The sequence below is a fragment of the Pelophylax lessonae genome (assembly GCF_965119305.1).
Source record: "Pelophylax lessonae genome assembly, chromosome: 1".
Classification (NCBI taxonomy): domain Eukaryota; kingdom Metazoa; phylum Chordata; class Amphibia; order Anura; family Ranidae; genus Pelophylax; species Pelophylax lessonae.
The window spans coordinates 431,383,436-431,395,813 of record NC_138768.1 but is presented as its reverse complement, the minus strand read 5'-3'; the positions used below and the strand labels follow the sequence as shown (position 1 = coordinate 431,395,813).

Genomic DNA, 12,378 nt, shown 5'->3' with positions numbered 1-12,378 from the left:
CCATGGGACTTCCGTTTGTCTTACGCGTTCCCTCCATTCCAACTGATTCCGTTGGTTCTCAAAAAGTTCAGGGAAGAAAAGACCAACTTGATTCTGATTACACCTTACTGGCCAAAGAGACCTTGGTTCGCCCTCCTGCTGAATCTTGCCTCAGAACCTCCCTGGAAACTTCCGTACAGGAGAGATCTTTTGACACAGGGGAACCTAGTGTACCCAGAACTGGACCGCTTACAACTGACAGCGTGGTTACTGAAGAAGACATCTTGAGAGCCAGAGGCCTGTCAGAAAAAGTTATCTCCACCCTTCTCTCCAGCAGGAAGAAGGTGACTAGGGATATTTACTTGAAAGTCTGGAGAAAATACAACTTTTGGTGTTCCAGCAAAAATTTTGAATTAAAAAATTTAATTTCAGTGCTTGAGTTCCTCCATGAGGGAATGGAGAAAGGACTAGCAGCAAGTACTTCAAAGACGCAAGTAGCGGCACTTTCAGTTTTTTTCGAAAAGACTTTGTCCCAAGAGACTCTAATCATTCGTTTTTTCAAGGCATTAGCCCGCAACAGGCCAATAGCCCTTAAAGTATTTCCCAAATGGGATTTGACCAGTGTGTTACAAGGTTTGACTAAGTTTCCTTTTGAACCTTTAAAAGAGGCTTCCCTGAAGAATTTAATTTTGAAGACTATCTTTTTGATAGCAATAACCTCGGCCAGGAGGATCAGTGAGATCCAGGCCCTCTCAATTTCAGACCCTTTTTTGACAATTTTTGCAGATCGAGTAGTCCTAAGAACGGACCCAGCCTTTCTTCCAAAGATTGCTTCATCTTTTCATAGATCACAAGAAATTGTCTTACCAACTTTCTCCTCAACTCCTAGTAATACTCGGGAAGAATCCTTTCATACCTTGGATGTGAGGAGATGCTTACTTCAGTTCCTCCTGGTAACTAAGGAATTTAGAAAGACAAATGCATTATTTGTCATCTTCTCAGGGTCCCGTATAGGAGAAAAAGCATCAAAGAGCACTTTAGGCAAATGGCTCAGATGGGCAATTGAACAGGCTTATGTAGCTCAAGGAGAAGAACCTCCAGAAGGCATCTTGGCGCATTCTACAAGGTCTGTGGCAACCTCATGGGCTGAAAGGGCCGGTGCTTCGTCTGATCAAATCTGCAAGGCAGCTACCTGGTCCAGCTATTCAACCTTTATTAGACATTACAGGTTGGACTTGTTGTCAGCTCAGGATCAAGCCTTTGGCAGAAAAGTTCTGCAGGCAGTGGTCCCACCCTAAGTGTAAGTTACTCGCTTATCCTCTCCAGGTGCTGTCCTGAAAGGCGATCTGAGAAAACCTTAGTTACTTACCGGTGACGGTATTTCTAAGAGCCTTTCAGGACAGCAGCAGCTACCCACCCTTGGTTTTGTTTATAATATAATTTGTAAATGTTTAACCTGTGGTAGTTTATGTTTTCCAGCATGTCGGAGGCTACTATATGACTGAGGCATGGTGGAAGAGGAGGAGTTTTTATTTGCAGTGTTTCCTGTGGATTGGGTGGAGCTGCGCTCTCTCCAGGTGCTGTCCTGAAAGGCTCTTAGAAATACCGTCACCGGTAAGTAACTAAGGTTTTTTGCTCCTATCTCTGATATCCACCAACATGACATGAAATGCACCGGTGCAGGTTGTATAAAACAATTTGTCAGGCTACAACATGCCACAGAAAAATAGCAACCGATTGCACACATGACGTCAAATCAATGTGATTAAAACTAAACTAGGTAATGTAAAGTGGCTTCAGCTCTGCTTTCCACCTGCCAGAGAGGTCCCTCGAATGCATTTCATCTCCTAGTGGGCTTAATTGTTAAGGGTTCAAACATTAAGCCCATTAGGGGCGAAATGCATGGGAAGGTTAACACTTTTCTTTAGATAAAACCCAATATATAAAACTATTTATTATGCTTTGTTAAGGGCCAACATATCCTAAGCAGTTATATGGGAGACTGCCCAATTTTCAGGCTGTATCTGTATCTAATTAATCAGCAGGTCTGGATCGGCAGTTGTCTACAAGTACACAAAGGGATACTTTTGCATGTTCCTGCTCAGTTCTTAAAATGTCCCCTTCTTTGTTTTGTTATTATTGGGATATTATATGTAACTTGTGCACCCAAAAAAGTCCCAGAGTTACTTAGTTGCTGGGAATAGTCAACTATTTTAATCTGAAATGATAATCTACTTGTGTTTTACATGTAGGATTTGAACAGTCACAAAAAACAGGGGGCCACTCTGCTTTCAAAGATGGGAGAGTCTGTTCGATATGTAACAAGTGGGTACAAGCTCCGAAATCGACCTGTGGAATTTTCAGCCATAGGAGAGTATTTGGACACCTTTGCATTAAAACTTGGAACTATTGACAGGATAGCACAACGCATTATTAAAGAGGAAGTAGGTATGTTCTGCACTATATGTAAGAATTTTAATACTTTTTTTTTATATGCTGATCTTGCACTACCATTTACATGTTTCTACTAAACATCATCTAGTTTCCCTCTGGAACTATTTTAATCTTTTTTGCACATATGTTAAAATCTGCATTTTTGGCTATTAATATTATACAGGATTTATATAGCACCAACAATTTCCACAGTGCTTTTCAACGTATGGGCAGACAGCACAGTTACAGTACTATTCAATACAGGAGAAATCAGAGGGCCCTTCTCCTTAGAGCTTACAATCTAAAAGGGAGGATCAAGTGATACAAAAGGTAATAACTGGGGGGATGAGCTGATGAAGAAAATAAAAGTACAATTGTTAGGTGGAGGCTTCTCTGAAGAGAAAAGTTTTCAGGGATCACCTAAAAGTGGATAGAGTAGGAGATGGACAAATTGGGGGAGGGAATTCCAAAGGATGGTAGAGGCTTGGGAAATTTCCTGGAGGTGAGCATGAGAGGAGGTGAACTGGGTGAAGGGAACTAGAGAACATTAGGTCTTGGGAGGAACGAAGCGAACGAGTAGGTTGGTATTTTGATACAGTTGTGATGTAGCTGGGGGCAAAGCTGTGGATGACTTTGTAAGTTAGTGAAGGAGTGAATTAGGAGCTTTGCTGTGACATTCGTTAAGAAGGGGCATATTTTGGAGATGTTGTGGAGGTTAAGGCGGCAAGCTTTGGGAAGTGATTGGATGTGGGGCTGAAAGGAGAGTTCAGAGTCCAGGACTACATCTAGCACCCTGGCATATGGGGAAGGGTTGATGATGGATGTGCCATTGATCAGAACTTAGGGGAAGGGGCATGTGGGGGAGGAAATATGAGCTCGGTTTTGGACATGTTAAGTTTGAGGAAATGGTGTGACATCCAGACTGATATGTCTGTTAGTAAATTAGTGATGCTTGAGGAGACTGATTTTGTGAGCTGAGGGGTAGACAGATAGATTTGGGTGTCGTCAGCATAGAAATGATATTAAATTGCCATGGGAGGCTATCAGCTGACCCAGGGAGGAGGTGTAATTTGAGAATAGGAGCCGTTCAAGAACAGAACCTTGGGGGACCCGATGGAGAAAGGAAGAGGCAAAAGTAGATTTGTAAGTGACACTGAAGTTGCAATAGGATAGGTAGGATGAGAGCCAGGAAAGAGCACTGTCATTGAGACCAAAGGAGTAAAGCTTTTTTTTTTTTTGAGGAGGAGGTGGTCAACCCTATCAAAGGCAGCTGAAAGATCCAGAAGTAGGAGTACAGAATAGTGTCTGTTGGTTTTTGCTGTTAGTAAATCTTTTTTAGTTTTTTAGCAGAGCGGTTTTTGTGGAGTGTTGAGGGCGAAATCCAGACTGAAGGGGAGCAAGGGGCGTAGGTTGTTAAGATTGGTGGGGTCCAAGGAAGGCTTTTTAAATGTGGGGGTAACTAGTGCATGTTAAAGAGAGTTGGGGAAGATGCCAGAAGAGAGGGAGAGACTAAAAATGTAAGTTTAGAGCGTATAGGATAGAGTCAGAGGGTGACCGCAGTATTTGACAGGAAACTGGGTCCAGGGGACAGGTGGTCAAGTGGGCATTAGAAATAGGTTTAGCAACCTTGTCTATAATAGCAGGGTTTAATAAGGGAAGTGTTGTTTGTACCTGTGGATATGGGGGGGATATCAGATTTCATCACAAATTTAATCAATCTTATTTTTAAATGGGCAATGAGTGAGTTAGTGGGTGGAGGCAGTGAAGGACGGAGTAGAGAGTTAAAGGTGAGTAAAAGGAGTCGACTGGATGAGAAGGTGTTAATGAGAGTGATAAAATAGGTCTGAATAACTTACACCCCTCAGAACAATCTATATTTTCTGAATGCAGAAGCCCTCTAGGATAAAAAGAAAGGTAGTTGCAATTTATTATGTTGCATATTTGCACATTGAAATTGGATTTATTTTTATACAGAATAAAGATGAGGTAGTGTAGAAGAAATAGCAAATATTTTACGCCACAGAACTGCATGTGCCCACTAAATGGCGAAAAATAATGGTATCGAAAATCATCAATAGGTGTCTCTCCAAGTTGAATGCCTTTTATAATTCATCAATTTGGAATAAACTCTTCTAAAATCCATTCCCTAGATGGCACATGTAAATCCTTGTGCCCATGGTATGTAACCTCTGAGTAATCAATGGGGGAAGCAAGGCTGAGGAGATGCGTCCTCCTGTCTGCCGCGTACATCTTTGTCCCAGCATGCTTACTTGAGAAATAATTTCTTGGCACAGCCATCCTAAGAGAAATATGGGTTTCTGCTTTTTTTATTTTTTATTCATACTTACCTAGGTAAATGCAGCATTGGTCCGATGCTGTATCGGTCCCCCGACGCCTCTACGCTGAGAACCGATCGATCAAACACCCCGGTTCTCACAGCTCTCTGCTCTGCCCCTTCCTCGCTCACTGGAGAGCTGGGCTGTAGAGGGGGCGAAGCGGCCAGCTCAGCCTTTCAGCGGCTCGCTGAGAGGCTGAGCCGGGTGTCGGTCCAGGCACCTGGCGGATTCCGACTCCGGGGTCGTGATGACGGGGTACCTGGGCCGACATCTGTGACGTCTGCAGAGAGCGGACTTCAGGCCGTGCTCTGCTGAAAATGGGTCACAGGAGTACAAAACGAACTGCACTCCTGTGATCCATAGTATAAGTACAGCTAAACAAGCTTTTGCTGTACTTCTCCTTTAACTAGAGTTTAGAGATAAGTTTGCATTAGTAAAAACTTACATTTTTGCTGAGTATACAGTTACTTGCTACAGTTTGCGCACCCTAGGCGACATAATTTATTTTAGTTAATTGTGTGGGTGAAAAGTAGTAAACTACTGAGGGAAACTGTTAAATTACAAAACATGTTGCCTAAGGAAAACGTAGGAATAAAGAAAATGGTAATTTGTGGTAAGTGCAAGGATTGAACACTTTAGTAAGTCAGTATTTGGTAACACGGCCTTCAACAAAGATCACAGCTTGTCATTTATAGTTGTGGCCAAAGAGTTCAATTTGTATTTAAAGTGAAAGTCCAGGATTAATCTAACTAAGCTGAAACCTGCTCCCCCCACCGTCTGAATTCTTATTCGAACTACCCTGCAAGAGGAAGCTGCCCATGCTTGCCTATTCTGAGGATTCTCCCGTCACATGATTGGCTCCAAGTAATGGCTTCAGGGGAGAGGAGAGACAGCTGACCATGGATGCCCATGGTAAAGTCTAGTACACACCATGAGTTTATTTTCGTTCAACCCAGCAGGTTTAAGGAAAAAAAAAAAAAAACTGACAGCTACGGTTGGAGCTGCTGTACTAACAATCTGATGTTAGTAAAGCAATCTCTTTTGCTGAGCTCCCCCGCCAGAATACTCCTACTGAGAGCGCTGATAAGAAGCTGGTTGCCTGCTGGTTTTCCAGCATGCACGTCTGACAGAAGCCAGCCAAATGACGGCTTCTGTCGGACTGGAATTTTAGCTGTTTTTTATTGAACCTGTCGATGTCGCCAGACATTTGGCTTGTGTGTACTATGCTTAAAGGGATTGTAAAGTTACAAAGGTTTTCACCTTAATGCATTAAGGTGAAAAACCTTCTCTGCTGCAGCGCCCCCCAGACCCCCCCCCCCCTTTTCTTACCTGAGCCCATGTGTTCAAGCAGCGTGCACAAGCCCAGTGGCTCTAGCCGTTCACTCTCAACTCATTGGACAGACTGATAGCAGCAGAGCCATTGGCTCCCGCTACTGTCAAATCTAGTGACATGAAGGGACGGTGCCAAGTCTCGTTGTCTGTGTCAATAGATGCAGCAGCAGGACTCGGGAGCACGCCGCACTGGTGCCCCCAGGGAAAGCGGCTTTCCGTAGGGGCACCCGAGGAAGAGCCTAGAGCGACGCCAGGGCACCCTAGAAGGGGAGGATTGGGGCTGCTCTGTGCAAAACCCTTGCACAGAGCAGGTAATTATAACATGTTTTGTTATTTTTAATTAAAAAGATCCAAACCTTTACAACCCCTTTAGGTCTATGGGTGACGCCACTGTCCAGGCTCTGCAGCCCATTGGTGATCTCTCCGCTCCCCTGAAGCTAGCCACTGGGGAGATCACGTGAATGGACTGGAGCACCCTCAGAATAGGTTTGTAGAAGCATCTTCACTTTATAGGATAGTTAGAATAGGAGTTAGAAAGGGGTCAGAGCAGTTTGAGGATTAGTTAGACCCACTTCAATCAGTGCACAGCATTTGTTTCCGAGATGCCTCTGCTGTTGCTATTTTGCAAACCTCAAATGTTGACGTTTGTGATGAGATTGCAGGTAATACTTCCTCCTGATGACTGTTCCATGCAGATCATGTTTATGCAAGCAATTCTGTGATGCAACACCACGCATGTGTCAACCAAAATCTTTCTGCTGATCCTTTGAAGTCATAAGACGTTTGCCTGTGTCATTCTGGCACAGATACATGCTCTCAAAGTTTTCTTGCCTTAACATCCACATTCCCCCTCAACTGCAATTTATTGATGACATTATGGGCAGTAAAAATGACTAGCTGGAAGCATTTTGTAGTCTGCATATAGTCTCCCATCACTTTATAGGCATAAAGTAGCTTCCATTTCAGATCATTGCCTACTTGTTTAGAGGAGAGCTCATAGCATTTGAGCAACAACCCTAACTTTAGATTATTTGCGATCTATTATATAAAGCAGTATTAAACCCAAAATCAAAAATGTAATGTATTGCAGCTTAACAATCGTTCGATGTGTTTGCTGCATTAGTTTTCTTTTCTTTTGGCTTTTTCTCCCCCTCTCTGTTTTCACCCGGTGATCTGGCCAGTAACACACCTCCTGTATTAGAGTGACCCCACTCTGGATGAAGGAAAACAGGGCCACCTTTGGACAGCAGCTTTGTCAGTCTGGAGGAAGGGGAGTGTTAGATGCACTAACAAATTTAGATACACTGACAAAGAGAAGCCAAACTCCAACTAATACTGTATGAGCAGTTACAGCAAACAGTTTTTTTTTTTTTTTTCTTTTGGGATAAAGGTTTTACATAAAAGCTAATCAATGTAAGCACCCATGTCAGTGGTAAATGGTTTGTCTCATCTCTATAATTGATACATTCTGTTGGAGAGCTTGTTCTGTTGAAAAACAACCGACTTACTGGCTAGACCACCAGATGAATATAGAAGAAAGAAAGCCTGAAAAGGAAAATGAATGGAGCCATCACAATTTAGTCAATATGGGCTGGTGCATAGATAGACTTGCCTCCATTCCTTGTTCTACAAAATACGCAAAAAAACAATGCCCTCGGAACTTTATCAAGTGTGATATTGGGGGGTGTTTAGCTCAGTGGTAGATGCAAGGAGTCCATGTCACACAGATGTTATCGTTAAGGGCCAGGTAGCCTACGTTTAATAAAAGGGAAAAAAATCAAAAGTCCACCCAGGATTCCTACGCAGGGGTTTCAACATCATTGAGCACATATAAATGAAAAACTTACCAAGCCCCCTGAACTCACTGGCTCCCTCATCCCTGGGCATAGAATCCCCCTTACACGGGCTACAGTGTCCCACTGCTCACATGCCACCTTCCACCCCCCCTACTGCTCTTACCAGCCCACTGTTATTTGGGCTGTGTGCACCTGGGCACACACCCTGTTGGCTGTCCATAACACCCAGACACCTGGTTGGAGATCCCATTCCACCTAAGACTCTTGGGAGTCTCCAAACTACAGAGCCCCATCGGGCAATAGCAAATCCAGAGAAAACTGGCAGACCACTCAAAGCCTATGCTCTGTAGCCCTGCAGTCAGCCGCCATGCAAACTGTGTCGATTTCCTGCTCATTTCCATAGTGGCAGAGCTTCGCTGTGGAACACAATGCATGCTAAAACAACAGAAATCTATATTAAATCCTATTATTTTATTCAATATCCACCAAACTTAAAACACTTCTTATTGTACATACAGACAGTTAAATAGAACACAATAGTTGGTTTACTTCTGTCAAACTATTTTTAAAAAAATAATGAGTTACAATTACCAAAGGTAACATTTCAAGAGCTTGAGAAACCAATGAATGGCTGGATTATATCTTAAATCTCAATATGTTTCGTGAATATTAATTCACTTCATCAGGAGCAGATGTAACTGAAATTTTGAAAAAAAAGGAGGCAAGAAAGTAAAACCAAAAGACTTTGTGTGTCAGCCATCAACCAACGTTTGTCCCAGAAACTGTGGGAATCTGGAAGCCCCCATGGTCAAACCAAAAAGAGAGCTAACCCACAAGAGTGGTTCTCTGTGGCCCAGAAGATGTCCAAACAAAGAGCCAGGGGCCAAATGATCCAAAATATCTCCAGACTGTTGCCTGTCATTGATTCCTGTACTGGGGCAAACCTGACCTGACCCCTGACTGAGACCATCTGGCTGGAGCTATCCTCAGGTTTGGCTTATAAAGACCCTGCACACCTGTGTACTCACACAGGCTGAAGGCACAGGATTGAAGGTTTCTTCCCACCCAAGAAGCTGTGGAACCTTCAAACTCCAGGCCCGATCAGGGATTACAAAACCAAGAGATAGCTGAAAACACTGCTTTCTCCGCTCACAGACCCTCTGGAGCTTCTCAAGCTACAACTTTAAGAATCCTTTGTTTTCTTCTGTTTCCACCATCGCAAGGCCTCACACTGTCAGTCTACAATGCCGTCACCTAGAGTTATCCCCATTTTATCATACATACAGGTATACAGTTGATGAACCTGACAAATATCAATAACGATCTGGCAATCCATGACTGATTTGTCAAATTTCTTTAAAAATAGTTGTCATTTATTATGGTAAAAACCCAGTTGGTGTCTCTCGGTATGGCTTGTGGGCATCAGCGAACAGTAGATAACTACTGTGGTGATCTGTCATTTCATAAGACAGGGTAGAACTGTAAAGGTTTTAGCCTAGTTCTTTGTTCAAGGATAACCAATGGAAATTCCCACTACTGATAGGCCCCTTTCACACAGGGGAGTCCATCGGCGGACTCAGTTTTTCTCAGAGGGGGATCGATTCGCCTATCCCCCGCTGAGCAGGCAGATGGCTGCTCTGTCTCCGCGCTGTGTGAGGTCCCTGCTGTTCTCTATGGGGGAATCGGAATGGGAACGGACCGTCTGTCCGTTCTCATCTGATCCGATCTGCTGGATGGATGGAAATTAGGGTTTCCATCCATCCAGATTTGACGGATTGGATCGGATTGGATGTCAGAGGACATGTCTCCGCTGACATCCAATGCCATATAGAGATGCATGGGGCATCTGTTCAGATCTGCCTGAAAAACGGACAGGCGGATCTGAACGGGGTCCGCCTGTGTGAAAGGGGCCTTAGTGATGACATTACAGAGTTTCCGGATTAGGGTGCAACAGATTACTCTTTTGTAGGCTACTCTGTAGCAAAATCAAAAGCCCACTAGAGCTCATTGATTGTGGTGGCAGTTGAACCCTGCCAGAGCCACCAACATTCACTAAAACACAGTACTGAATGAATACATCCCGAGAGCTGAGAAGAGCTACCTATACTAGAATTTTATGTATGAGCAAATGTGTTGTAATCCTTTATTTCATTTGTTTTTTTCTCAGTATCTGTATGAAAGCAAGGAAGCACAGCATGGAATTAAAAAAAAAAAAAACATGAATTAAAAAGTCCAAAGGCAGAAATGATAAATCACAGGGTAGAAAAGCAGTGAGCACTGTATCAAAGAAAAAAATTGCATTCAAGGGTTATTCGTTTAAAAGCTGTTCCTAAACATCTCATTAACAGACACATTTTTTCACTAAAAGAAAAAACATTTTCATGTGGTTCTGTTAAAAGCAAGCAATTTTAATATATTCTTCCACAGCAGTGTGACGTGTTTTGAGCAACACATCTTATATACTGTAGATACTTTCTAGGGTCATTTAAAATTGCTTTTACAAATTAATATAGCCTGTTAGTTTCGCAAGAGCGTTAAATCCCAGTATATGTATCTGCTGAATATTCAGAATGCAGAATTCATATTTGTTGCCATTTCTAATTGCTCCAAATGTGTACATTTTGTTCTTGACTTAAAACGATTGTGTTGTCTATGTTAGAATATCTAGTGGAGCTCCGGGAATATGGTCCGGTCTATTCTACCTGGAGTGCCCTGGAAGGAGAGCTAAGCGAGCCACTAGAGGGAGTGTCTGCTTGTATTGGGAACTGCAGCACAGCACTAGAAGAGCTGACGGAGGACATGACCGAAGACTTCCTGCCAGTACTCAGAGAGTATATCCTTTACTCCGAATCCATGAAGGTGATTGATTATTCCTGCTTACAACAAATTCTCCTCTATCTAGATTTGCTCTATTAAACATTTACTTTATATCTTGTTTACATGGGCCTTGTTTGCTTTACATTTTTATGCAAGGGCAATGTGAAAGGAAAATCGCTTGAAGCAACTCAGATTTGAAGCAAAGCAACAAAAAGAATTAGTGGTGCATCGAAATGAAAATTTTGGTGCCGAAACCGAAAATTCTAAATGCACTTAGCTGAAACCGAAATTGACATTTAAAAAAAAAAAAAAAAGTTTTATATATATATATATATATATATATATATATATATATATATATATATATATATATATATATATATATATATATATATATTTAACTCGTATTATATTTGACATTTTAAATAATATAAATTAATATGAATTTTCTGTTGGCCATTATCTGTGCCTTTTGAAGCGGTGGTAAAAATCCTGCTTGCTGCATTTTTTTGGCATTTTTGGCAAACCGCACCAAACACCTACCTCCCTATTGAAAACGCAGCAAGGACGCAACAAAAATGCACTCGTGTTATGTTTTTGATGCATTCTTTGAGTCACATGATCTTTGAAAAACACCATAAGAAAGGTAAAATCGCAGGTGTTTTTCGGCCGCCATTATCTGCACTTTTTGTTATTTCAGCACAATGCTGAAAACCTTATTTTCGGGCTAATACTTTTCGGCAGCACCACTAAAAAGAATACTGCATTTGTCTCCCTAAATCGGAAGCCTCTGTCGCAAGCATTTAAGCTGTACTCCAGTCAGGCACCCTACATCCCAACAAACAAAACCATAGGTATGAGATGCCCTGCTACACCCTGACATGGCCAGCTTTTGTCATCCTAAAGTCGATTTTAAAGTTGAAACATTTTTTTTTTTTTCAACCGTTAAGCGTAACTCCACTTTTGTTGCGAAAAAAAAAAAAAAAACATTCCCCTCTGGGTGATCTCTGTACATTACAAGGATTTTAACAAACTTTGTTGCAGATTCCTACCTTTTGTTATTCTGAAGAAATCCCTGTTTGTTCCTCTGTGCTGAGTGGGTCTAATAGGAGTGCTTTCATAATTATCTTATCAGCTGTGCAGTTGCAGAGCACCAATGAGGAAATCTGCTAGGCCTGCATCCCTTTAGACGTGTTTCTATTGGGAGTAGAATAAAAATGACATTTTTGTCGCAGAGGTTGCCAGAAATCTGACTTGTATCTTAGTGCAGACTTCTGGGAAAATTGGTGAGCCAATCACACAAGCAGGAAATGATGTTTCTGGGGTGTGGTCAGTATACATTCTGTGTACAGAACAACTCCAGGTAACCATTTTGCATTGCATTTCCAGAAAATTACAACAGCTGCAGGTTGAAAAAGAAAAGGAAATTAAAAAAAAAAAAAAATGTAATTACAATATGATTTGTGCCGCAATTGTATATTCTAGATTGTTTTTTCTTTATTTGCTATTTTTGTTCCCCACGAAAGTGGAGTTACCCTTTAATGTATTATGTGCAAAAACGCCTTACTATCTGTCCTAGCCCTCCAGTCTCCAAACACCTGGTTCCTGTCACGGCTCCAGGGCTATCATTTGGCTCAAACACTTCTTCCTCACTTACTGCTTTTACAGGGGAGACTAAGGGCAGC

The 12,378-nt window shown here is 42.1% G+C and overlaps 1 protein-coding gene across 2 annotated transcripts in view; it reads left to right on the top strand.

Annotated features, from left to right (window-relative positions):
• SNX30 (sorting nexin family member 30) overlaps positions 1-12,378 on the top strand; it is a 125,696-nt gene that overhangs the window by 91,429 nt on the left and 21,889 nt on the right. For both annotated transcript variants that reach the window (XM_082255845.1, XM_082255844.1), the window contains exons 5-6: positions 2,232-2,427; positions 10,536-10,735. In XM_082255845.1, the coding sequence (XP_082111971.1) occupies positions 2,232-2,427; positions 10,536-10,735 (396 nt within the window). The remainder of the gene's footprint in view (positions 1-2,231; positions 2,428-10,535; positions 10,736-12,378) is intronic.